We start from the raw sequence: 26,644 nt of genomic DNA on the forward strand, positions 1-26,644 counted from the left end.
GTGACACTTGGGTGTCCCTAGGAGTGGCCCTTCCCTGCTGCATCCCGCTCCTCCTGGATCCAGCTGTGCCGCCCCCCATCCAGCTGTGCCGCTCGTGCCACCGCACAGCTGGCTCAGGGCACAGCCCCGTGTCGCACCACCGCCTCTCTGCCCCTATTCTCGGCCCTATTTCCGTTGCCATCTCACTCGTCCCAACCTTTATTTCCCCTCCCCAGCCCCCGCGGGAAGTTCTTCGCAAACCTCGGCCCAGCTGCGGCTTTTCCCAGCACCCGCGGGGGGACAAAGCCACCGACCTCCGCGCCTTCCCCTCACCGAGGGGAAGGAGGAAAACCCCCAAAAAAAGACCTCCAAAACCCCCGGCAAAAAAGCTGCGCCGGAGCTCAGGTACGTGGGGGTGTTTTACTCCATCTTTCCAGGGCCCGCCCTCCCCGCGCCATTGGCTGCGGCCCGGTGCTCGCAGCCTTTTGTACGCGGGGAGATGCAGCTGTCAGCCCGCCCGGCTGCCGATCCCGGCTCGCTCCCGGACTAGGAATGGGCAGGAGGAAGTCGCCTGTTGCCCTCCTGGTGGCCCTGTGGCTCGGCCAGCTGGGCACGTGGGCAGCGGGGCGCCCCAAGGTGAACCCCAGGATCATCGCGGCTCCCCAAGGTGAGTGCCGGGCTGCGCCCTCGGGATGCGGCTGCTCCCCGCGCCGGCTTCTTCCTACCTGGGGCTCGTCCTTTGAGCACTCGGGCTATTTTTATTTCTTTTGTGTCCTCGGGGAGGCTTTTGGCTCTCGTTAAACGCCTCTGGGCTGAGGCTGCTGGCTTTTAATTGGATTTTTAGACCGTTCTTTCTTATTTTTCTTTTTTTTTTCTTTTAACGTTTTAAAAGCATTTTCCTATGAGCTGAGGACATTAAAGGCTGTCGAAAAGCGCTTTTCCCCCCCTTATCTGCTGGGTATATTAAAGGCTGTCAAAAAGCTCCGACACATTTCCTAACTTGCAGCTCTCCAGAAAGGAGAAGTGTATATTTACGTAGTTAATGCACTTATTTATCTGCTTGAACTCGCCCTGCTCGCTGCAGACGAGTTTGGGGAGTAAATATTTGCCGAGGACCGCTGGTCTCGGGGAAAAAATTTACAAACGGCACGTAAGGACTTTGTAACCGGATTGGATCTGGGCGAACCCGAACAAAGAAATGTTTTCAAGGCTCCGAGCCTGGTGTGTCGGCGCTGGTTTCATCCCGAGTTTTGGGATGAATCCCCTCCAGGCTGGCTGGAACAAAGACCCCGTTGGCTTTGCCGGGCGGGCTCTGCAGCACAAGGGCTCCTCTGTTGCTCCCCATTCCCTGGCAACTTCCGAGAACGCCCATTTCCCCCGCTTCGTTCCGTGCCATCTGTTCTCCTCCGCTGGCATTTGCGTGCCCTTCCCCGGGCTGGCAGAGCGGCGAGGGGGGTGGTGGCCGTGTGCGCGGCTCGGGGGTGGCCTCTGCTGTCACCTTGTCGCACAAAGGGGAGAGGTACCGGCACTCAGGGCAGGGGAGGCTGCTCCGCTATGGCGTCACCGGCGGTGGGGCTGCGGGAAAAGGGGACGGGAGCTGCTGCTCCGGGGACGTCCCCCCGGCTCCCTGCAGCAGTGGCGTTTGGAAATCGAGGGACAGGGAGGGATGGAGTGGCCGATCCCCGCCTGTGTCCCTGCACAATGCTGTCGCTCGTCCCTCACCCGTGTCTGGGTGGCACTGAAGGCTGCTAGCGCCTGTCACCGAAACCAATCAGGACATTCACCCACTCAGCTCCTTTCTGCACTTGTCTGTGCCTGTAATTATTTCGGAGAGCTTGGCATGGTCCCGGGCTAAGCGGGACTGCAATCAGGAGGGATGGGAACGAGCCGTGTCCTATTTCACATCTCCTTGGTGTCACCTCTACCCTCCCGAAGTAGGGCAGTGGGTGAGCGAGGAGGAGGAGGGTGAGGGAACGGGCTGGGGGCTGCTGTGGCCGCGGAGCCCCCTGAACTTCCCCGTGGCCCGGGCCACCGAAAGCTCAGCATGTTCAGCGTTCCGGGCTCAGCACGTGGCTGCCGCAGCTGCAGCCCGCTCCCAGCCCGGCCCTCGCCAGCCGTGCGGGGGGGATGGAGCCGCAGGGCTGATTTCCAGCTCGGAGCGTTGATTTTCAGCTTACAGGGCTGCTTTTCAGCTCGCAGCGCTGCTTTCCAGCTCGGCCCCCCGTTCCTGGGGGTGGGGAGCAGCGTTCCGGGCCCGCTGCTGCCTTTGCAGTGGTGCAGGGCTGGCCCTGCGCTCTGCGGGAGCTGGCAGCTCTCCCCTAATTAAATTTCTTCCACGCCACGGCCCCGCACAGGCAGCAGGTGATGCAAAGGCACCTCCACGTGCCCCAGCCCTGAGGAGGGCGAGGGTGCGGATTGCTGGGGCTGGGCAGAGCCGGGCTCTCCGCAGGAGCCATCCCTCCCTGCCTGCAGCGCAGGAAATCGGGCAAAGCTGCAGCTGCTTTTCCATCCCTCGGCCTCGCTCCCCTCACCAGCACCGTGCCCGGGGAGACTGACACCGAAAGGCTCAAATTCCACCGGCTTGGTAACACCCGGAGCCTCCCTGCGTCCGCCAGACCCTGCCCTCTCTGCAGCTCCCACTGCTTTTGCCCCCAGTCCCAGTAAGAAATAGCTGAGGGGACGGGGGGGAACTGGGACAAAACGTACCCAGGACGAGCTCACAACCCTGAGCTCACACCTGCAGACAAAGGAACACCGCGGGCCTGCCCTGCTGCTCGGAGCTCCTGCATTAACAATTCCCACCACTTTGGAGCTCCGTGGCCCCTGCAGCCCGCGCAGGTGGCCAGCTCCAGGTCGCCGTGGGCAAGTGGTCACTGCCGGCCACTCCTGGCTCTGCGGGATTCCATCCTCTCGTGGAGCCCGGAGCAAAGATCAGCTCCACATCACTGCTCGAGTCATTTTTGCTGGCAGGGCCTTTGCCCCGTTCTCTTTGGTGGCTGTCCCGGGCGTGTCCCCGGCTGCTGCCCTCCCCCGTGTCCTGCGGAGGGCTCCGAGTTCCTGCGGGCTGAGCTCGCGGAGTGTTCCCATCATCCCTTCCCTCCCCATCCTCCCCTGCCTCCCTGGATTTTCCCCTGCCCGGCCGGGCTGTGCTTTGCGAAAGGCGCAGCCGCATCCCACACGGAGCTCTCCGCGTGTCCTAGGGCCGGGGGAGGGTGACAGCGGAGGGGACAGGCCAGCCCGGCTGTCTCCTGACCGGAAAGTCACCGAGCATCGCAAAACGCTGAGCGTGGCACGGAGCCTGGGGCGGGCTCGGGCTGCTGCAGCCCGCGGCCTTTGCAGCGCAGGCTGGGCTGGAGCTGCTGCCACGCTCAGGAATTCGTCCCTGCTCAGCCACACGTACAGAGATCCGAGGGAAACTCTCATCCCACCGCGGGGTGGGCTGGGCTCCGGCTGTTTAATTATTCCCAGCTCATTAGCAGGTGAGCTGGAAGCCGCAGGGAGCAGAGATAAGGGAGTCCCCGGGGGAAGGCAGGATTATACACTTGACCCTTGGCTGCCCCGACGGGGTGAGCTGGCTCCAGCTCCAGGGTACAGCAGGCGCTTGGATTGGCAATTCTGGGAATCCGCCTGGGCTGCCCGGAACAGCTCCTGGGCTTTGCTAGGCTTGGCTGCCTCCTTGCCTGGGAGAGCTGTGTCAGCGGGGCTGGCGGGGAGCTCTCCGTGCCCTGGCGCAGCGGGGCTGGGTCCCCCCGGAACCTTCCGGAAAGAGCTGCAGAGGGGCTTGGGATCGGGGCTGCAGGGACAGGACACAGGGAATGGCTGCCACTGCCAGAAGGCAGGGATGGATGGGATATTGGGAAGGCATTCCTGGCTGGGATGGAATTCCCAGGGCAGCTGTGGCTGCCCCTGGATCCCTGGCAGTGCCCAAGGCCAGGTTGGACGCCGGGGCTTGGAGTGGAAGGTGTCCCTGCCCACGGCAGGGCATGGGATGAGATGATCCTTAAGGTCTTCATCTCCTCCTGTTGAGGCAAGAGAGGAATTTCTGGTGCCAGCAGCAGCTTTTTCTCCTCAGTGACAGCATCTCTGGGGTTTTTTGTGGTCCCATGGTGTGAAACATCTTTGTAGGACACTTTCCCACCAAGCTCTCGGAGCATCACCATTTCCAGGAGAAAGCTGCTCGCTTTCCCAGCAGTGCTATTTTCTCCTTTTTCACAGGGCTGGGGGATGCTGGGAGCTGAAAATGTTGGTTGGGAAAGAAAAAAAGAGAAGAGAAAAAAGAAATATGTTTTGCTGTGCGCAGATTGAAAAAGAAGAAAAGCAAACCAAACAAATGGAGTGAATCACAGGCACCTCCTGTTGCAAGAGCACGACACAAAAACAACAGGCAGGGCACGACTGATGGAAGTTGTGGCTGGAAAAAGGATCCAGATGCCAATTCCTGACCAAGCTCCCAGCTCTGCACCAGCCAATCTGGGGACAGAACTGCTGAAAACCGGCCCGGGAAGGTGTTCTGTGGGTGATGCAGTCGGGCTCGGTGCCTTAAATGGGACAGACTAAATTTAGATCCGAGTGCTTGAGTACAAACTAAATCTAAGCTTGAGCACGGAATAAATCTAAGTCCAAGGTGCTTTTTTAGGGAAAATCTCGCATCCAGAAAAAGGGCTGGGAGGTGAGCGGGGAGGAGAAATGGGTTCCAGCCACCTCCGTGGCTATTCCCAGCTGCTCCAAAAATAGGGCTGCTTCCTCCTGCTGGGCACCCTTTTCCTGCCAGCCCCAGCCTCACCCGTGTGGCGCACACACAGGAACGGCATGTGGAGCTGCAATTTAGGTGTGGGGTTTGGGTGATAAATCCCTTAATGCCACCTCTGTGTCTGTCACCTGTCCCCTCCCTGGCCTGGCTCGCTGGGTTAGGGCAGCGATGATTCCACGTCTCGTTATCCACCGGGAGCAAATATTCCCATCTGGAGGGTGGGAGGGAGAGGGCACCGCGGGAGTTTCCTTGAGGAATTTGTGGCTGTCCCAGCCAGGCACCTGCCCTCGAGCCGCGGCTGTGCTGGGATCTCGGAGTTTTGGGAAGTCTGGTTTCACATTCCTGCCCCCGGGGCTTCCCAAGTCTGGGGAATGCGGAGCTGCAGCCAGGGCTGGACGTGAGGGGAACGGGAATCCTGGGTCAGCGGGCACACAGGGGGTGCTGGGGAGGGCTCCGTGCCCAGAATGGCCCGGGGCTGGCACCCACCTGGAGCTCGCGGCAGGTGTGGGAAACCTCCAGCAGCAGGAGGGGGCTGCAAGGGCACGGTGGGGCCATTCCTGATCTCTTTGGGAAGGGCATGGCAGGGTCATGCCCAATCCCATTGGGATCCTTCCCAGTGCTTCTGGGAAGGGCATGGCAGGGCCATTCCTGATCTCACTGGGATCCTTCCAGATCCCACTGGGAAAGGAATGGTGAGGTCATTCCCAATCCCTCTGGGAAAGGCATGGCAGGGCCATTCCCAATCCCATTGGAATCCTTCCCAGTGCTTCTAGGAAGGGCATGGCAGGGCCATCCCTGATCCCACTGGGATGGGCATGGCGGGCCATTCCTGATCTCACTGGGATCCTTCCCAATCCCACTGGGAAGGGCATGGCAGGGCCATTCCCAATCTCACTGGGATCCTTCCCAATCCCACTGGGAAGGGCATGGTTGGGCCATTCCTAATCCCATTGTGATCCTTCCCAATCCCACTGCAGGCAGCTGGGATAGGGAAGTCGATGGAGCGGGGTTGTTCTGCTGCTGGAGCAGCTTTTACCCCCTGGAAGGCCTTTCCTGGGAAATCGATGCCTGGATTTGACTTTCCTGGGTTGGGAGGGGCTCCCCAGATCCGCCGAATCCGTCCTTTGTTGCGTTGACACAACATCCAGCAGTGCTTGTGCCATTGTTGGATAAAATTCCATCATCACAGCCTGGGACCAGCCACTGCAGAACAGAGCCTTTGGAAAGTGGCAAAACCTGGCTCTAAATTTAAATCCGAGCAGCTGTGGGGTGCAGCCGGGAAGGCCGGACCTGCCGGATGGCACAAATCCATGGAATCAAAGGCTCCGGCCTCGCCTTGCAGCTCCAGTGCTGCATAATTATGGGGGGAGCGAGAGTGGGGCCGTGTTAGTATTCATGGAATTGCTGCCGAGCCCGCCAGCCAGGGATTTGACGTTTAATAAAGAGAATTCCAGCGTTCCTGGAGCGTGGGGCGAGCAGAGCCCCGGCTTTGAATCCGGGGCTTGTTCCCCGCGGGGTGCAGGTTGGGGGTCCCTTTTGTTGCCGGCTGAGTGGGTGTTTGGGATCAATTCCAACTTGGAGCAGGGATATCAGCAGCACAGCTCTCAGAAGAGCTTTTGGGATCCCAAATCCCAAGCCCGGCAGCTCAGTTCCCAAAGCAAAAGGGTTTTTCCCCCCCAAGGCGCTCCCAGAAATAGCTCGGGAATGGTTGACGCGCCAGGATATTTCCTTTCGGGAGCGTGGCTCTGAAAAAGCGCATTTGTGTGCTCCGAGAGTGCTCTGCAGCGTGGCCCTGCCGGGCATCGGGATCGCCGGCTTTTGTGGGATGGATTATCCCTGCTAATGCGGGCTCCATTGTCTGCCCGGCTCGGGAAAAGCAGCGAGCTCCCCGGGGCACGGCGGGCATCCCGGGAGCGCGGGGACAGCGGGGAGGGAGCCGGGGAAAAGCGGGATGGAGGAATCCCCAGCTCGGGGTGGAAAACCCCGCTGGGTGAGGATGTTGGTGGTCGCACAAGGCTGTGCTCTTCGCTCGGAAGGGCTGGGGAGGCAGGGATCAGATAAGATGAGAGAAAGAGAGAACACGGAGCTCTGTTGGCGGGCAGTGAATCGCTGCTCATCTCCGAAGCGGCTCGGGGAGGGGTGGGGGGATGAGAAACTCCAAATGAGCCCCGGGGCCGCTCGAGGGGGGATGAGAAACTCCGCATGAGCCCCGGGGCTGCGCCTTGCTGGGATCTCAGGGTGAGACAGAGGTGTGAGATGGCTCAGGCTGCTTTCACACCTCTTCTTTTGGGGTTTTCCGCCAGCTCCTGGGCCCCTTCGTGAGGTTTTAGGGCTGTATGCCCCCCTAGTTCCTCTCCCCCCGTCCCCCCGCCTGTGCTGGTTCTGAGTGAGCAGCTGGAGCTTCCCTCAGGTGCCAGCTGGAAAATGGGAAGGAAAGCAGCCCACATCCCCAGTCCCTGCTTTTGGGAACCGCAGCCTTTCCTGCAGGATGGAGGGAACGGCAAAATTCCCGTCAGGGCTTTTACCAAGCCCGGGTTGATGGGAAAGCACTTTGGAAAACCTTTTAACTGCTCCTTCCTGTGATGCGTTAGGGAAGGCCCGGCCCAGGCATCGCTGCGGACTTGGCCCATGCCCTTCCCTGCCCCAGGGGCACGGGAGAGGCTTTGGAACACTGGGAATGTCACCAGGACTCGCTGATCCACGTTCCAGCCTCGGCGTGGGACAGACACAAAGCCGTGGCAGGGAGCTGTAGGTTCCCTGGACACCAGAAGCAGGGAATGGCTCACTTCGGCCAGAAGCTTTCTGTCTGGTTTCCCCAGGAGTTTTTGGGGGTCCCTGCTCCTTTCAGGGACAGGGGAGAGCAGGAAAGCAGTGCCAGGTGGCCACGCTCCAGTTGGAGCAACTGAACAGGAGAGGGGAATGTGTAGGGAGTGAAAATGGGGCCAGGGTGGGATTTGGACCTGGAGGAAGCTCCTGGGGGATGGGACAGAAACCTGGAGGTGTCACTGTCACTTCTGCTCTGCTGCTTTTGCTTCCTTTGAGAAATGACTCAGGGTGGGGCACGGGACGACATGAAACACGACGGGGCTGCTCTGGGGTGATCCCTCAGCCCTTCCTTCCAGGCTCTCCTTCTCCAGAGAGGTGTCCCTGGGGACTCTGGGGGAACAGGACCCTGCTCCTGGGGTGCAGCCCCAGCAGAGGCCGGGGACAGGAGGGGACAGCAGAGAGGAAGTGGCCTCCACGCGTTTCTTGCCTCTGGCGTTTCTCCTTTTGCCTCCTTCTCGGAAACCCGTCCAGAAAATGTGAAATGTGTCACTTCTCACGAGGTGTGGGATGGTGGTGGCAGCGTGCTGGGACCTCGCAGCCACAACCTTTCAATTCTTCCGTGGCAGGTCGGAGCAAACCTGCCCAAAACGCTGCTCCAGAAATGCCTCATTTACAGTCACACTGTTCCTATAAAAAACCCCATTGCTGCAGGCTCTGTCCCAGGAGCCTGCCAAGGCTGCCTGAGGCATCCATCCCATGGGAACGGGACACTTCTGTCCCACCAGGCTGCCTGAGGCGTCCATCCCATGGGAATGGGACACTTCTGTCCGACCAGGCTGCCTGAGGCGTCCATCCCATGGGAACGGGACACTCCTGTCCCCGCTGTGCCCGCCCCAGTGTCACACTGTTCCCTCGTGTCACTCTGTTCCCTTTGAGCAAAGTCACGCTGGAAGGAAAACTTAGCACAGCAGCTCCTTGGAGACATATTTCCTCTTCCTGAAATGCCTCAATTTGGGAATTTATAGATCGTCTCAAAAAAAAAAAAAAAAAAGGAAAGAGAGAGAAAATGCAGCTTGGCTTCTTGCTGGCATCCTGCTGGAGCCCGGGGAGGAGGGAGGCAGCGGTGTGGTGAATCCAGCCCTGCTCTGGGGACAGAGGGGACCCTGGCAGTGCTATGCGGTGTCCCTGTCCCCCTGGGAGATGGTGGGAAATCCAGGGATTGTCCTCTTGGTCCGGCTGAGCCTGAGAGAACGACGAAACTCCAGCTGCACTGCGGAGTTTCGGAGCTGGGATGGAGTCCTGAGTGACTCAGGGAGTGGCCCTGAATCACATTCCCGGGAAAAGGGGACCTGGGCTGCTCGTCACACATCCTGTGGGAAGCGGGAGTGGGACAGGGACGGGTGTCACCACATCGGGAGTGGGACAGGGATGGGTGTCACCACATCCAGACCAGCAGTGGGACAGGGATGGGTGTCACCACATCCAGACCAGCAGTGGGACAGGGACGGGTGTCACCACATCCAGACCAGCAGTGGGACAGGGACGGGTGTCACCACATCCAGACCAGCAGTGGGACAGGGACTGGTGTCACCACATCCAGACCAGCAGTGGGACAGGGATGGGTGTCACCACATCCAGACCAGCAGTGGGACAGGGACTGGTGTCACCACATCCAGACCAGCAGTGGGACAGGGATGGGTGTCACCACATCCAGACCAGCAGTGGGACAGGGACGGGTGTCACCACATCCAGATGGCTTTCAGTTGCTATCCCAGCAGCGGGATCGATGTGGAGAGCCCGGAGTGCTTGCCCTGACTCAGAGCCGGGATGAGGGCACAGGTGACATCCGGGGACACTCCCACATTCCCGGCCCTTCAGTCAGCGTTTCCTGCTGCCTCCAGCGCCGATCCCAGCCGGACGCGCTGTCATCGAGGTGGGAATGTGTCACGGCGATGGGGAAAGGAGCCCAGGCTGGGGAATGTTCGGAGGCTGCGCGGGCAGCGGAGCAGGTGGCAGTGCCATCGGGGCCACCGCGAGTGACAGCGCTGCCACGCGTCACAGCGACACTTCCCGGGGCTGCTCCGCTGCGCTGCCAGCGCTCGGCACCGCGCCCGTGCCAATCCCGGTTTTCCCCGTGCCAATCCCGGCTCGCCACGTGCCGGCGGCTCGGCCGCGTGTCCCCGTCCTGCGACAGCGACAGGAGAGCTCGGGGTGGCACCGCTCAGCCAAGAGGCCGCGTGGGAGCGGGCAGTTCCAGGGGAGGGCAGTTCCAGGAGTGGGTGATTCCAGGGAAAGGGCAATTCCAGGAGTGTGAAATTCCAGGGAAGGGGCAATTCCAGGGACAGGGAATTCCAAGAGGGGGCAATTCCAGGGAAGGGGCAATTCCAGGGACAGGGATTTCCAGGAGTGGACAATTTTAGGGAGAGGGCAATTCCGAGAGAGGGCAAGCCCAGAGGTGGGCAATTCCAGGGACAGGGAATTCCAAGGACAGGCAATTCCAGGGGCGGGCAGTTCCTGGGAGTGGGAATTCCAGGGAGAGGACAGTTTTGAGGAGCAGGCAGACTCCCTACCCTGCTCTCCCACCTCCCATTCCAAGGTTATTCCCACTTTGAAGGAATTTATGGGCAGAAAATGAAGGATCTGCCTCGTGTCCACCGCAGCTCCCAAAGCCCAGCAGGTTCTGCCCCCATCCCACTTCCACTTCCATTTATTTCAGATAAATATTTCAGATAAATGCTTTACTTCAGATCCTGATTTTAACCCTTTGGGACCATCCCCTCCGCCCTGCGCCGCCCCAGCACAGCACTCCCACAGAATTCCTGTTGGACCAAGTCCTTTCCTGACTGAGAGATGGGGCAACTGAGAGGCGTTTTAAAACCTTTTATTCTATTTTCAATGTCATGTGAAGGGTGAGGCAATACAGGTGTTATAAATCGCAATCGGAAGAAGTCAGAAAAGGGCTTAATCCCACAAATTCCCTTTTTCCGGAGCCGGGAGCGGTGCGAGCCGGTGACTCAGGAGCGTCTGGGCTGCGGGAGGCGCTGCCAGCCGGGAATGCGGGAGCCAGGGGAGGAGAGGAGAGAGGGAAGGCGGCGCTGACTCAGCCCCAGCCGGGCCTCGAGATGGGGTTTGCCGGGAGAAGCTGCAGCCCACGCTGCCCCTCTGCTCCGGCAACAGCCGGCTCCGGGATGCTCAGGGATGTCCCGGGATGCTCGGGGATGCTCTGGGATGCTCGGGGATGTCCCGGGTGCTTCTGTCCCTGCTCTGATCTCCCTGCTGCCTTCCCCCCCACCCAAGCGTCCTTCCCAGATGTCCCGCGTGCCTCTGTCCCTGATCTAATGTCCCTGCTCCCTTCCCTCCCCCACCAGGCATCCTCTGGGATGCCCCGGGTGCCTCTGTCCCTGATTTGATGTCCATGATTTGATGTCCCTGCTCCCTCCCCTCCCCCCAGCCGTCCTTCCGAGGTGCCTCTGTCCCTGATCTGATGGCCCCGCTCCCTCCCCTCTGGCGCGGAGCTCTGCCGAGCACAAAGCCGCCCTTTCTCCCATTCGGGCCCCGGAGCGGGGACATTTCCAGGGACAGCGGTGCCATTGATCCCGCCCCAGCCGCGGGGCTGGCGGCAAACGCCGGGCACAGGGGCTCGGAGGGGTCAGCCAGGCTCCGGGAATGAGCCCTGTGTCCCCTGGAGCTCCGGGCATGGATTTGGGAGCGGGGGTGACAGCAGGGCCAAGCCTTCCAAGGGCACGGGCCTTTATTTCCAGTGTCAAAAGCAGCTTTGGGTTTGCCAGCAGAGATGTCCCATTCTTTGGGGACACAATGGGACACGGACCCGTCCCTGGCAGTGTCCAAGGCCAGGCTGGACGGGGCTTGGAGCTCCCTGGCACAGTGGAAGGTGGCCTTGACCTTGGCGCAGAGTGGAACGGGATGAGCTTTAGGGTCTCTTCCACTCCCAACAATTCCATGATTTAATGGTGCTGAGATGCCCTCTGCCTCCTCATCCTCACCTCCTGACGCTGTTCAAACCCCAGACCCGCAGCTTGGGGTGCAGGGCTGCTCCCCCATCCCGCCAGGATCCAACCCCCTTCCCTAACCCGAGCTGCTGCAGGCAGAGCAGGACTCAGGACCAGCTTTGCAGGGCTTAGGAGCAGCTCTAAGAGGCACAGGGACCCCAGCAGCCGCTCCTGGAAGCGCTCGGGGGCTCCGTTGCCAGCTCCGAGCCCAGCGCGGGCTCGCTGGAGGCTGGCAGAGCTGTTTCCTCTCTCGGCTCTGATTCACGGCGGTCCCCGGGGAGCTGCAGGATAAACAACCACCTCGGCGCCGGCCAAATGATTGTTTAGGGCTGCTTTGTTTGCGGCTCGCGGCTCGGCAGGGCTCAGGGAACTCAGGAAGAGGCCCCAAAGGAGCCCCAGGGCAGCAGGAGAGAAGTGTGGGAGAGGAGGAGGAGCCGAGCTTGGGAGCTCAAACTCACAACTTGGGAAATTTGCCCGGGTTAGCAGAGATTTAGGGGCTGGGGTTCCAAACCCAGCCAAGCTTGGTGAGGTCTGGGCAGGCCGGCTCGAGGCGTGTCGGTGATGGGGTCACGGCACTTTCAGTGGGGTTTTTGGGAAGGAGAGGGTGTGAAGGGGATTCTGCCTCTCCTGGGCAGGCTGGGCTGCAGAATCAGCCTGGAAGATCCTGTGGCAGCTTCTCCAGCTCGGGCTCCGCGGTTTCTCGGAGCCTTTGGGCACAGGCCACAGGGGCAGGCAGGGGAGGGCCACAGGGAGCTGTCCCCTCGTTGTGTCCCCAAATCGGACCTGGGTGGTTCTAGCAGCTTCCCCAAGCCCTGCTGGGAAAACTCTGCCTGTTTTAAGGGATGAGGGACCCGCGGGGGATGGGAATAACCCCACAAACCCAGCGGGAATTCAGCGCCCCGGTGACCTCCGAGGTGCCTCTTGCTGGGCGGGGCAGACGGAGCGCGGGGCTGGGCAGTGCCAAGTGCCAGCCCTGGCAATTAAGAGCCACGCGCCGCTAATTAATTGCCCGGCGGTGCCGGCTGCCAGCTCCAGCGGCGCTCCCGGCCTTTGGGAAAGGGAAAAGCGGGAATGGCGAGCTCGGAGTGCCGGGCAGAGGGCAGCCCTGATCCCCGGAGGGATCCCCGTGCACACCTCGGCATTTTGGGGTCCCAGCGGGGGAGCGGGGCCAACCTCGCCCGGCCCAGCTGGGCACGCAGCCGGAACGGAGAGCGTTTGTAGGGAAGGGGGCTGGAGAAGCCGGGATGTGAAAGAAGAAGGGCAGAGGGGCAGACGGGCGGGTCTGCTGCCAGCTGGGACGTCTGAGGGCTGGCTGACACTTTTTGTTCCTGTCTGGGACACGGAGCCTGGGGGTGGTGGTTTCGGGTGAGCGTTTCTGCTGGCAGACCTGGGCTCTGCCCTGGGATCCACACGCTGTCCATCCCTCCTGGGATCCACATGCTGTCCATCCTCCTGGGATCCACACCCTGTCTGTCCCTTCTGGGAACGAAACCCTGTCCATCCCTCCTGGTTCTGGGATCAAAACCCTGTCCATCCTCCTGGGATCCAAACCCTGTCCATCCCTCCTGAGATCCGAACCCTGTCCATCCTCCTGGGATCCACACCCTCTCCATCCTCCTGGGATCCACACCCTGTCCATCCCTCCTGAGATCCGAACCCTGTCCATCCTCCTGGGATCCACACCCTGTCTGTCCCTTCTGGGAACGAAACCCTGTCCATCCCTCCTGGTTCTGGGATCCAAACCCTGTCCATCCTCCTGGGATCCAAACCCTGTCCATCCTCCTGGGATCCACACCCTGTCCATCCTCCTGGGATCCACACCCTGTCTGTCCCTTCTGGGATCCACACCCTGTCCATCCTCCTGGGATCCACACCCTGTCCATCCCTCCTGGGATCCACACCCTGTCCATCCCTCCTGAGATCCAAACCCTGTCCATCCTCCTGGGATCCAAACCCTGTCCATCCTCCTGGGATCCACACCCTGTCCATCCTCCTGAGATCCAAACCCTGTCCATCCTCCTGGGATCCACACCCTGTCCATCCCTCCTGAGATCCACACCCTGTCCATCCCTCCTGAGATCCACACCCTGTCCATCCCTCCTGAGATCCAAACCCTGTCCATCCTCCTGGGATCCAAACCCTGTCCATCCTCCTGGGATCCACACCCTGTCCATCCTCCTGAGATCCAAACCCTGTCCATCCTCCTGGGATCCACACCCTGTCTCCCCCTCCTGGCTCTGGGACGGATCCGAATCTCCCTGGCACTGCCTGGATCGGTTGCCAGGGTGGCAGAGGGTCCCTGATCCTTCAGCCGGGATGCAGGAGGCACTGGGAATCTGGGAAGCAGCGCTCAGAGCCAGGGCTCTGCGGTGGATGGCAGCAATTCCCACAGCAATTCCCCTGCTCTCCCATCCCCGGGGGCCCAGGGGACAACCAGGGCCGCCTGTCCCCTTTCCCCTCCCTCCCGAGGGCCCCAGCCCTGCGTCCCGGTTTTCCTTGGAGCTCCAAGGGCGCGGGAAGGGAGGGGATCCGCGGGTGCCCCCCAGAGCGGCTCCCTGAGATGTGTGCCCTTCCCAGGTGCCAAGGAATATGTGTTCCCGCGGAGGGAGAGGTTCCCGGTGTTCTTCCACCAGGAAAACACCTCCTCCATCTACGTCGGGGGCGAGGGGAGGCTCTACTACTACGACTTTGCAACGCGAGAGAACTACACGGTGAGGAGGCGCCGCTAACGGGTTCGGCATCAAAACCCCACAAAAAGTCTCTGGGATCCATCTCCCGGCCCACATTCCAGGCCTGGATAAGCCTGGTCTCTGCCCAGCCAGCTCCATCCTGCCAGGAAGCAAAATCCCAGCGGGAAAGAATGGGTTAGGTTTAGGGTTAGGGTCAAGATTTGGGTTAGGATCAGGGTTAGGGTTTGGGTTAGGGTTAGGGTTGGGGTTTGGGTTAGGGTTAGGGTTGGGGTTGGGGTTGGGGTCAAGGTTTGGTTTAGGATCAGGGTTAGCGTTAGGGTTAGGGTCAGGGTTTGGGTTAGGTTTAGGGTTAGGGTTGGGGTCAAGGTTTGGGTTAGGATCAGGATCAGTGTTAGCGTTAGGGTTAAGGTCAGGGTTTGGGTTAGGTTTAAATTTCCCCTCTTGTCCATGGGGAGGTTCTTCCCTCGGTGGGATCTCTCCCGGTTGGGTTCAGTTTATGTTTTGGGTTAGGGCAAGGGCTCTGTCTAGGATTGGTTTTAGGCTTAGGCTTGCGATTAGTGTTAGGTTTAATACTCAAGTTATGTTTTGGATTAGGTTCAGGACTGGGAATAGGGTGAGGGTTAGGATCAGGATTAAATCTCCTGCATTCATCATGGGGGGGTTCTTCCCCAGGTGGGATCCCTCTGATGTCTTCGATACCCTGTGGGGAGGATTTTTCCTGTCCTGGATCCTTTCTGGATCCATCCTGGCTGTTTCCAGGAGATTGTTTCTGGATCCCTCCTGGGTATTTTCAGCCTGGGATCCTTTCTTGATGCATCCTGGATGGTTCCAGGGGATCCTTTCTGGATCCATCTTGGATGCTTCCAACCTGGGATCCTTTCTGGATCCATCCTGGATATTTAAAGCCAGGGGTCCTTTCTGGATTCCTCCTGGATGTTTCCAGCCAGGAATCCTTTCTGAATTGAGAGCAGCGATGCTCAGATTTCGTCACTGGCATCCAGCCCGGCCTTCCCGAGGGATTTCAGTCCCCTGGGGTGGGGGACAAGGACATCTCGTGGAGTTTGGTGACCTTGTGGCACGCTGAGCCCGTGCCTGGTGGTGTTGGGAGAGCAGGAATGGAAACGTTTCCCTCTCTTTTATCCTAGGAAGAGTTCCCGGTGAGAAATGAAGGCCAGTGCGTGTCCTCTGGGAACTTGGTAGGTCCCACCCGTGGGGGAACAGTGGGATAGGGAGGATTTGGGTTGAAGAAGGGAATAACAGGATGGGGAGGATTTGGGTTGAAGGAATAACGGGATGGGGAGGATTTGGGTTGAAGGAGGGAATAATGGGATGGGGAGGATTTGGGTTGAAGAGGGAACAGCGGGATGGGGAGGATTTGGGTTGAAGAGGGAACAGCGGGATGGGGAGGATTTGGGTTGCAGGAATAATGGGATAGGGAGGATTTGGGTTGAAGGAGGGAATAACGGGATGGGGAAGATTTGGGTTGAAGGAATAATGGGATGGGGAGGATTTGGGTTGAAGGAGGGAATAACGGGATGGGGAAGATTTGGGTTGAAGGAATAATGGGATGGGGAGGATTTGGGTTGAAGGAGGGAATAATGGGATGGGGAGGATTTGAGTTGAAGAGGGAACAGCGGGATGGGGAGGATTTGGGTTGAAGAGGGAACAGCGGCATGGGGAGGATTTGGGTTGAAGAGGGAACAGCGGGATGGGGAGGATTTGGGTTGAAGAGGGAACAGCGGGATGGGGAGGATTTGGGTTGAAGAGGGAACAGAAGGATGGGGAGGATTTGGGTTGAAGAGGGAACAGCGGGATGGGCAGGGCTGGAGGATTTGGGCTGAAGGAGCTGCGTGTGCTCCTCGTGAGCTCCCCTGGGATGAGGAGATCCGGGAAAACCCAGGAAGGATCAGGGAATCCGTGTGGTGCCGGGGGCTCTGTGCCATTGGCAGGCTCCTTTCCCCTGGCAGGAGGACAGCCGGAATTACCTGACCCTGGTGGAGCAGTACGGGGACGGGCTCTTGGTGTGCGGGACCGGCGCCTGCGCTCCCACCTGCTGGAATGTGGTACGGATCCTTCCCCCATCCCGGGCGGGGAAAACCCGGCCTGACCCCACTCAGGATCCCTTTCTGTCCTTCCCCAGACGCAGAGGAGGGAGAGCCCGCCCTGGGATGGGAGAGGGATCGCTCCCTTCACCCCTGACTCCAACACCCTCGTCGTTGTCGATGGTAAGTGGGCTGTTTTCCCATTTCCCTGTTTTCCACAGCTTTTGTTGTGCTCAAAACCCCCCTGAGACAAACAGGAGCCCCCTGAGGCTGCTCCAAGGGCTTTGTCCCCTTGGCTCTCCTCATTTTGTCCCCATGGAAATGCACATCCCTTTGGGACAGAGGTTGGAGATTCCAGCAGGGCGTGGGAGGAACGTTGGGAATCAGGAATGCTTTGGGTCAGGAGAGACCTTGGAAGGAAGGACCTGAATCAGGAAATCAGGAATGCTTTGGGTCAGGAGGGACCTTGGAAAGAAGGACCTGAATCAGGAATGCTTTGGGTCGGGAGGGACCTTGGAAGGAAGGACCTGAATCAGGAATGCTTTGGGTCAGGAGGGACCTTGGAAAGAAGGACCTGAATCAGGAATGCTTTGGGTCGGGAGGGAGCTTGGAAAGAAGGATCTGAATCAGGAAATTAGGAATGATTTGGGTCGGGAGGGAGCTTGGAAAGAAGGATCTGAATCAGGAAATTAGGAATGCTTTGGGTCGGGAGGGACCTTGGAAGGAAGGATCTGAATCAGGAATGCTTTGGGTCGGGAGGGACCTTGGAAGGAAGGATCTGAATCAGGAATGCTTTGGGTCAGGAGAGACCTTGGAAGGAAGGACCTGAATCAGGAAATCAGGAATGCTTTGGGTCAGGAGGGACCTTGGAAAGAAGGACCTGAATCAGGAATGCTTTGGGTCGGGAGGGAGCTTGGAAGGAAGGATCTGAATCAGGAAATTAGGAATGATTTGGGTCGGGAGGGACCTTGGAAAGAAGGACCTGAATCAGGAAATTAGGAATGCTTTGGGTCGGGAGGGACCTTGGAAGGAAGGATCTGAATCAGGAATGCTTTGGGTCAGGAGAGACCTTGGAAGGAAGGACCTGAATCAGGAAATCAGGAATGCTTTGGGTCAGGAGAGACCTTGGAAGGAAGGACCTGAATCAGGAAATCAGGAATGCTTTGGGTCAGGAGGGACCTTGGAAAGAAGGACCTGAATCAGGAATGCTTTGGGTCGGGAGGGAGCTTGGAAGGAAGGATCTGAATCAGGAAATTAGGAATGATTTGGGTCGGGAGGGACCTTGGAAAGAAGGACCTGAATCAGGAAATTAGGAATGCTTTGGGTCGGGAGGGACCTTGGAAGGAAGGATCTGAATCAGGAATGCTTTGGGTCAGGAGAGACCTTGGAAGGAAGGACCTGAATCAGGAAATCAGGAATGCTTTGGGTCAGGAGGGACCTTGGAAAGAAGGACCTGAATCAGGAAATCAGGAATGCTTTGGGTCAGGAGAGACCTTGGAAGGAAGGACCTGAATCAGGAAATCAGGAATGCTTTGGGTCAGGAGGGACCTTGGAAGGAAGGACCTGAATCAGGAATGCTTTGGGTCGGGAGGGACCTTGGAAGGAAGGATCTGAATCAGGAATGCTTTGGGTCAGGAGGGACCTTGGATGGAGGGCCTGCAGTGATCCCACTGCTCCAGGCCTGGTGTGGGCACAGGTGAGGATCCTTCCAAGAACCTGTCCCTGCCGCCCTTCAAGGGTTGCGTGTCAGGACTGGCATTCCTGCTCCGTACCCACCATCCCTGCGATGCCCGGGAAGTCCTGGCTGCTTTCACTCCTCCTCATCCCCTCCCCGCTCCCTGCTGTCCCACAGGCCAGGACATCTACTCCACCATCAAGAAGAGCCAGCAGAACGGGAAGATCCCTCGATTCCGCCGCGTGAGGGGCGGGGGAGAGCTCTACACCAGTGACACCGTGATGCAGAGTGAGTGGGGGACATTCCCACTGCGGGGACATTCCCACTGGGGGGGATGCCCGCTGGACTCTGCCCCCCCACAGCTGGCAGGGGGCAGGAGAAGCTCCAGAGCTTCTCGTGGGGGCTGATTGGTGTCGGATTAAGCAAAACTCGTTAGTTTTGCTTTGCTTGCTCTTGCAGTGCAGATACACCTGCAGATCCACCGAAAACAAAAGTTTGGGTTGCTTTAGCCAAGCCAGCAGGCTCAGACACCAATTTGAGCCCAAACAAACCCTTTGTGACCTGTTTGGATTGCCAGTGCCAGCCAAGGAATGGCCAATACCCAATGGTGACGATTATTGGTGTAAAGCCACCAATGAGAGCAATCCCATCACCAATTAACGCCATTGGGCCCCTGACCTTCTTAAAGCACCTTCCGAACCTCAAGAACTGGAAATTCTCGGTTCTTTGGCAATGGAATTTTGTGCTGAGGGAGCTCCACAGTTAAATGTTGCTCCCCACCATCCTGTGTACAGGAACTCCAGCTTGTGGTGCGGCTGTAGTGCCCCAGTGCCCCCTAAGCTTAGCCCAACAGATCGGGTGCCCTCAGTGCCAGCCAGGAGGGAGCCAGCTGTCTGCTCCCCTGAGCCCTGTCCCAAAGCAGCACAAAAGTGACTTCCCCGTCCTCGGGGCATGGGGAAACGAGGCTGGCGAGGGAGGAAGGAAATTGAGTTGTGCAAAATGCCCGGCAGCTGCCCCTCAGCGTTGGGCAACTTCCAGAGCGGGCAAACCCCAGCCAGGGTCAAACCTGGGGCAGGGACAGGGACAGGGACAGGGAGGGGACACGGGGAAAGGACCCTGCTCTGCTTCCCTGGGCTTGTGGTGGCTGCTGTGGTGGCTTCCCGGGGGGGGGGGGGGGGGAGGGAATGGGGGATTATTGGGATAAAAAATGGAATTAAAATGATAAAACAGGGAGGAGGAAACCAAACCAGACCTGCGAGGCTGATCCTGGGACATTTCCTGGCGTGGGAACAGCAGGGCTCTGATCCCTGGAGATTCCCTGCCGTGGAAACAGCAGCTCAGGATGCTCGGAGGGACCCAGGGATGCCCATCATGGCAGGGGAGCGTTAATAGGAACGGTGTTATGGGGTTTTCCCAACAAACAGCACGGGTTGCTCCTCCTGAGGGATCCTTCCTTCCTTCTAGAGCCGGGAGGGACTTGGGTTTCTGTGGCTGCCAAGGCTTCCCCAGGCTCCAGGGAGTCGTTCCCTGCAGGGAATGAGTCTGTGCAGTCAGGCAGGAGGCACTGGGGAGGTGGCACTGATGCCTCAGCTTCAGCTTTTATATGCTCACATTCTGTGCTGCTTCAGTGGGTGGGTCTGGGGTTCCTGTTAGGGGATGGTGAGCTCTGTTCACAGAGCAGGGAGACAAAACAATTCCTGCTCCAGCTGGGGACCAAGGACAGAGGATCCAGATCTCAGCCCCAAGAGCACAAACAACGTGGGCTGGAGAGAGAAAAACAAGCAGGATGGGATTTCATAACCTAAAGTTGGAATTAGACAATTAACTCCAATATGCAAATGGAGCAGAACTCATAAAAGTGAGACACCTCATGATCAGTTTTCCATTTTGAGACCATTTGGGTTCACCTGGGTGCAGCCCTGGCTGGGCTCTTGTGCTGCCCAAGGTGGCTCCATTGAGGAAATCCTTTTAATAAATCCCTGCTTTATTCTTGAGCTCAGTCTAGTCTCAGTTCTAGCTCAGCCTTCCCAAGGATCAGCAGGGGCAACCTGGGCTTGGATCTGTCCTTTCCCTGAGCCACAGCCATGTCCCACCGGTGGCTCCCTTGATGAAATCAGGTCCAAGTTCTGTCCCTTCCCTCCCCAGACCCTCAGTTTGTCAAGGCCACCACGCTGAGGCACGAGGAGCCTCACCAGGACAAGATTTATTACTTCTTCCGCGAGGACAACCCGGACAAGAGCCCCGAGGCGCCCCGGAACATCTCGCGGGTGGCCCAGCTGTGTAAGGTACCTCGGGGACAGGGTGGGGTGGCAGCCAGGGCAGCTCTGGGGGGGACAGGGGACGTGCCAGCTCCCCTGGGCTTGCCCAGGCTTGCTTTGGCCCCTCTGAGTGGGGCACAGGCACGTCCTTCGGCCTCGTAGGGGAGAGAATTCCCCGCTCCGTCTCGCCGGGAGGGCAGGAGCGGGATTGTGGCAGCATCCTGCTGTTCCCCATCAGGACGGGCATTTTGGGGTGTTCTCCCCCAAACCCTGACTCCCTCCCCGCTGTCCCTGTCCCCCAGGAGGACAGGGGAGGAACCAGCTCCCTCTCAGCCTCCAAGTGGACCACGTTCCTCAAGGCCACCCTGATCTGCGTGGACCCCGTCACCAAGGGCAACTTCAACTGGCTGCAGGACGTCTTCTTCGTCCCCGCGGGCGACTGGCGGCGCTCCAAGGTCTACGGGCTCTTCACCAACACCTGGTGAGGGGCCCTGGCCCAAATCCTCCCTTCCAGCCCCTCTTTTCCCTCTGGAGAACAGCTGGAGCAGGCACGGCGATGGGCACAGCCCGGTGTCCCCCCTGACCCTGTCCTTGTCCCCTCAGGGGAAGCTCTGCCGTCTGTGTCTACTCCTTCGGGGACATCGACAACGTGTTCAGGACATCGCGGCTCAAAGGCTACAACGGCCCCACCCCGGAGGTCAAACCTGGCCAGGTGAGGGAGGGCAGGAGCCGCCCGCGGGAGGCCCGGGGGACCCCGGGAAGGGAACACGGAGCGAGGGAGGCGCTGCGGGACGAGCTGAGCCCGGGGAATGGAGGGAGCCTGGAAACGGTCCGATCCCTTCATGGAGAGCACGGGGAGACAGGATCTCAGAGGGCACCTGGCACGGGCACAGTGACAATAAGCTCTGGGCAGAGCTGTCCCCTTCCCCCGCTGTCCTCAGCGCCCCGCCCGCCTCTGACTCTGGTGCCTTTTGTCCCCTTCTGTCCCCTCTGCCCGCAGTGCGTCCCCTCCGGGCAGCACACGCCGAGCGAGACCTTCAAGATCGCCGACAGCCACCCCGAGGTGGAGGAGCGGGTGGAGCCGCTGTCCCCTTCCAGGAGCCCCCTGTTCCACAACAAGCACCGCTACCAGAAAATCGGCGTGCACGAGGTGGCCGCGGGCGACGGGCAGCGCTACAACGTCCTCTACCTGGCCACAGGTGCGGGGACACATCGAGGGGACATTCCCCGCCGCCAGGGCTGCCTTCCCAGCCTGCCATATGTTCGTCAGGCAGCAGCGAGCTGCCAAATTTCGGGAAGAGCCGAACGCTGCCAGGTTGGCTGGGTGGGCACCGCCGCGCTCCGGGCAGCATCCCAGGCACGGGGGAGGGGGGCACGGCCCTCCCCGGGGAGGGGGGGTTCGTGCTGGGGGGCAGAAATCCTTCCCCAAGGAGCAGCTCCGTCGTTTTTTGGTGCTTCCCGAGCTGCCCTCGTCCCTCCCATCCGTGGGATGTGTTCCCTGGATCTCGTGGAGGGACCTGCAGGATTTAAATTCCTGGTTTCGTGCTGGAGAAAGTGCTGGGGTTGGACTGGGGCCAAGAGTGATGGATTTGGGATTTTACAGCTAGAGAGAAATAGAGAAATGGAGAGAAATAGGGAAACAGAGCAAGAGAGTTAGAGAGAGATTGAGAAACAGATTTAGAGAGAAACAGAGAAAGAAATCGAGAAACTGAGCAATAAATAGAGCGAAACAGAGAAATACAGAAACAGAGAAACAGAGAGAAACAGAGAAATACAGGAACAGAGAAACAGAGTTAGAGAGAAACAGAGAAATAGAGAAACAGAACAATAGAGTTGAAACAGAGAGAGACAGAGCAATGGAGAATTTCCAGAATCCTGGCTCTAAACGCAGCCAATGCCCTGCAGGGTCCCCCTGGCAGCCTGATCCAACGGGAAGGGCCGTGGGATGGACACGGAGTCACCTGGGGGGTCCTGCACGAGCTGGGCTTCCCCTCCCGCTGGCTGAGGGGAGGAGGGATCCCTTTGGGAGGGGAAGCACGAGGATTCCCAGCCCCGTTCCCCCGGGGTGCTGCTCCTGCCCTCCTGGCAGATCCAGGCAGGCACCTCCTGGCTCCGTCACCCCCTCTCAGGGTGCCTCACCAGGGCTGTCCCCTCTCTCTCCCCAGACAAGGGGTCCATCCACAAGGTGGTGGAGCTGCCAGACGGGGTGCAGAACATCGTGGAGATCCAGGTGTTCCCCAACAAGGATCCCATCCAGGCCATGATCCTGGACCACGCCAGGGTGGGTCCCTGCTCCAGGGGCGGGAGAATGGGTCAGGCAAGGATGGGTCAGTGCCTGCCCCGGGCTCTGGGAGTGAAATTATGGAATTATTTGGGTTGGAAGGGACCTTTAATGATCACTTTGATGATCGCCCTCTGGCCTTCAATGATCATCCAGCCCCACCCTATGGTGAGGACACCTTCCACTGTCCCAGGGTGCTCCAAGTCCCTGTGCCCACCCTGGCCTTGGGCACTTCCAGGGATCCAGGGGTAGCCACAGCTGCTCTGGGAATTCCATCTCGGCCCCTCCCCACCCTCACAGGGAACAATTCCTTCCCACTATCCCATCCATCCCTGCCCTCTGCCAGTGGGAAGTCACTCCCTGTGTCCTGTCACTCCAAATTCCCTCTCCAGCTCTCCTGGAGTCCCTCCAGGCCCGGGCAGGGGCTCTGAGCTTTCCCTGGAGCCTTCTCATCCCCAGCTCTCCCAGCCTGGCTGCAGAGGGGCTCCACCCTTCCAGCATCTCCTTGGCCTCCTTCCAGCAGCTCCAGCTCCTTCCTGACCTTTCCTGGGACATGGAATGACCGTTCCTGTGCTCTCCTCCCGCAGGCCGTGCTCTACGTGGGCTCCGGCAGCCGCGTCCTGGAGCTGCCCATGGACATGTGCGGGGCCTACCGCAACAACTGCCACAGCTGCGTGCTGGCCAGGGACCCCTACTGCGGCTGGGCCAACGGCTCCTGCCTCTCGCTGGCCCTCAGCCGGTGCGTGGGGGCCATTCCCACCCAATCCCACCTGACAAGCACCCACACCCCCAGCATTCCCCTCCTGGGCTGAGTGTGTGCGTGGGTTTGGGGTGGATGCGCTGTCCCCGAAGGTTTGGGGTGCTGTGGGTGGATCCATCCCTCCCCTGAAGGGTTTTGGGCACCCAAACCCCTTTTCCCAAAACTTTGGGGTTTTCTGTGTGGATCCATCACTCCCTTAAAGGATTTTGGGCACCCAACCCCACTCCCTGAAAGTTTGGGGTGCTCCGTGCAGATCCATCCCTCCCTTGAAGGGTTTTGGGCACCCAAACTCCTCTTTCCCAAAGTTTGGGGTGCTCTGCGCAGATCCATAGCTCCCTTGAAGGGTTTCGGGCACCCAACCCTTCTCCCTGAAAGTTTGAGGTGCTGTGCATGTAACCATCCCTCCCTTAAAGGATTTTGGGCACCCAACCTCACTACCTGAAATTTGGGGTTCTCTGCGTGGATCCATCCCTCCCTTGAAGGGTTTTGGGCACCCAAACCCCTTTTCCCAAAACTTTGGGGTTCTCTGTGTGGATCCATCACTCCCTTGAAGGGTTTTGGGCACCCAGCCCTTCTCCCCAAGAGTCTGGGGTTCTCTGCATGGATCCATCCCTTCCTTGAAGAATTTTGGGCACCCAACCCCTCTCCCCGAAAGTTTGGGGTGCTCTGTGCAGATCCATCACTCCCTTGGGGTTTTGGGCACCCAACCCCTCTCCTTGCTGCTGGGTCTCACGTTGGTCATCTCCAGCCTTCCGAAATTGGGATGGGAGGGGGAGATTCCCGCTCACCCCACTGATAGGGGGGATTCCCATCCCTGAACTGCTGCTCCCTGAAGTTCTGTTGGTGCTGATCCCCATTCCCATCCCCCAGGGACGTGCTCCAGAACCTGAACTTGGACTCGTGGCGAGGAAGCTGCCAGAGGGGCGACGTCAAGGAAGGTACATGGAGATGTTGTGGTTGGTCAAGGAATTGTTGGATTCTCCAGGCTTTGGATGGGTTTGGGTGGGTTTGGGTGGGTTTGGATGAGTTTGGATGGGTTTGGATTGGTTTGGATGAGTTTGGTTGGGTTTGGATGGGTTTGGTTGGGTTTGGATGTGTTTGGTTGGGTTTGGGTAGGTTTGGATGGGTTTGGACGGGTTTGGATGGCTTTGGATGTGTTTGGATGGGTTTGGATGAGTTTGGATGAGTTTGGTCAGGTTTGGACGAGTTTGGACGGGTTTGGGTAGGTTTGGATGGATTTGGATGAGTTTGGGTGGGTTTGGATGAGTTTGGATGGGTTTGGGTTGGTTTTGATGGATGTGGATGAGTTTGGGTGGGTTTGGATGTGTTTGGATGGGTTTGGGTTGGTTTTGACGGATTTGGATGGGTTTGGGTGGGTTTGAATGAGTTTGGATGGGTTTGGGTTGGTTTTAATGAATTTGGATGGGTTTGGATGGGTTTGGATGAGTTTGGATGGGTTTGGATGGATTTGGATGAGTTTGGGTGGGTTTGGGTTGGTTTTGATGGATTTGGATGAGTTTGGGTGGGTTTGTGTGGGTCATCTATCTTGGTTTGAAAGCCAGGTGTCTGCTAATAAAGGCAGGAGCCTCCCCTGAAATGGAAAATCTAAACCCCTTCCTCGGAATTGCTATAAATTTGAAGTTAAGGGGCTCTCAGGCACAGATATGGGGATAGGAATTACAGGGCAGAGCAGAAGTTTCGAGTTCTCCCCCGGAAGGAGCCTCTGTGGCTTCCTCGGCCCCGCTAAAACCCCGCCTGCTCCCAGCTACCCCAGCCTCACCCCCTGTCCCCGCAGACGACTTCCGGAACATCTCGGTGATGCCCTTCTCCCGCTACTACCTCAACTGCTCCATCGAGTCCCACTACGCCACCTACAACTGGTACCACGAGGACGTGCTCATCAAGAGCTGCAACACCTCCCACCCGCAGCACGACTGCTTCCACTTCATCCCCAGCGTCCGCCGCGAGCACTACGGCCACTACGTCTGCGTGTCCGAGGAGGACGGCTTCCGCCAGGCGCTGGTCAAGGAGCGCCTGCTGGACCGCCAGCGCTTCCAGTCGCAGCGCGGCCGCGCTCCGGCCACGCTGGCCTCGTGGCTCCAGCTGCTGCTCGTGCTGGCCCTGGCCGAGCTCTTCCACTGACGCCGTCCCGCTGGCCCTGCCCGCTGCTTGCCGTGGTTTCCGCGGCTCCGCGGAGCTCGGACCGTTTGTGTTGCCCGCCGCCGGCCTCGCTGGAAGAGCCGCGGGAGGAGGGTGTGACACGCGGCGGCCGCGGCGGTGGCGGCTCCGCTGGCCAGCCATGCATGCGCTGACGCTCAGGGCGTGCCCGCTCCTTGCATGTGATGAAGATGAGGAGGAGGAGGAGGAGCCGGCCCTCGGCCTCCGGACTGCGGGATCCCCGCGGGGGCCGCTGCCTCCCGAGGTTTTGGGGGGGTGATGTTGGGGTTGGCAGCGGCTGGGACACCCCCGGCGAGCCCCCTCCTGCTCCGGGGGGGCTCGGAGGCTTCAGGGGGGGCTCGGTTCGTTGTTTTTTGTTTGCAGCCGGCTTTGGTGTGGGAGGGAGGTCGGGAATCGGCGCCGCCGCGTTGGGAATTTGCATGGGAAAGCCTCGGAAGGTGACTGGATTTGGGGTGTGGGGACGGGGAGGGAAGGTGGGAGCAGAGCCCGGAGCGGAGCGGGAGGCGCTGGGGAGACGCTGGAGACGCACAAATCCTCTGCAGGCAGCTGAGGGGCATCGCAGCGGGGCCGTGCCCGCTCCCACCGTGTTCCGGGCGTCCTCAGGGAAAGCGGCCGCGGATCTCAGGGCACCGGGGGGGCTGCGCCTGTCCCCGGCTCTGTCCCTGTCCCCCGAGGCAGGCCCGGGGCAGGTCCGGGCTTCGCTTCCCCCGCGCTTTCGGAGCTCTCGGAGCGAGACTAAACTGTGAAAATCGGGATTTTCCCCCTGCAATGGGTGGGGGGGGGGGGGGTCCCGCTCCTTGTCCCAACCTCGCCCAGCCCGGAGCGGCCCGGCCCTGGGCGAGGACACCCAGGGGACACCCAGGGGACACCCTGGCCGTGCTTCCAATGCCTGTCCCGGCTCCTGCTCACTCAGGAGAGCCCGAGGGGCCGAGAGGCCACGTCCAGACGCCACGGGCAGCAGGCCAGAGCTTCCTAGTGCACTACATCCCCGAGATGTTCCCCATCCCCAGTCTAGGACAGAGCTTCTTACAGCCCTTCTCAAAGCACTTTAACTTTGTGGACTAACAGATATTTATTATATCGACTGCTCGTTTCTGTCTTGTAGGATTTTATAATATTACAGCAGGCGGGGGCGGATCACAGGAGAGGAAAATTTTAAAAAACCCACCACAACAGCTACCAAAAAAACCACCCCCAACCCTTTCAGACCTGTAACCAAAGCGGATGGTTGGAATAAAGAGTGGAGAAAAAGCAG

At 59.4% G+C, this 26,644-nt stretch overlaps 1 protein-coding gene across 1 annotated transcript; it reads left to right on the plus strand.

The window, feature by feature from the left end:
• SEMA7A (semaphorin 7A (John Milton Hagen blood group)) lies at positions 1 to 26,644 on the plus strand. The gene is made up of 14 exons (XM_053955098.1): positions 1 to 646; positions 14,083 to 14,216; positions 15,341 to 15,391; positions 16,163 to 16,258; positions 16,336 to 16,420; positions 18,090 to 18,200; positions 20,058 to 20,197; positions 20,473 to 20,651; positions 20,774 to 20,882; positions 21,171 to 21,369; positions 22,336 to 22,451; positions 23,039 to 23,190; positions 24,082 to 24,149; positions 25,007 to 26,644. The coding sequence occupies exons 1-14, from the start codon at positions 532 to 534 to the stop codon at positions 25,351 to 25,353; spliced, it is 1,902 nt and encodes a 633-aa protein (XP_053811073.1). The 5' UTR covers positions 1 to 531; the 3' UTR covers positions 25,354 to 26,644.

Source organism: Vidua chalybeata, chromosome 13, assembly GCF_026979565.1.
Source record: "Vidua chalybeata isolate OUT-0048 chromosome 13, bVidCha1 merged haplotype, whole genome shotgun sequence".
Lineage (NCBI taxonomy): Eukaryota > Metazoa > Chordata > Aves > Passeriformes > Viduidae > Vidua > Vidua chalybeata.

Bases quoted from the DNA above. Each gene is read 5' to 3' on its own strand.
- SEMA7A (XM_053955098.1), top strand. From the start codon at position 532: ATGGGCAGGAGGAAGTCGCCTGTTGCCCTCCTGGTGGCCCTGTGGCTC. The intron at 20,652-20,773 runs GTGAGGGGCCCT...TTGTCCCCTCAG, and splicing joins GGGCTCTTCACCAACACCTG to GGGAAGCTCTGCCGTCTGTG. The intron at 23,191-24,081 runs GTGCGTGGGGGC...CCCATCCCCCAG, and splicing joins CTCTCGCTGGCCCTCAGCCG to GGACGTGCTCCAGAACCTGA.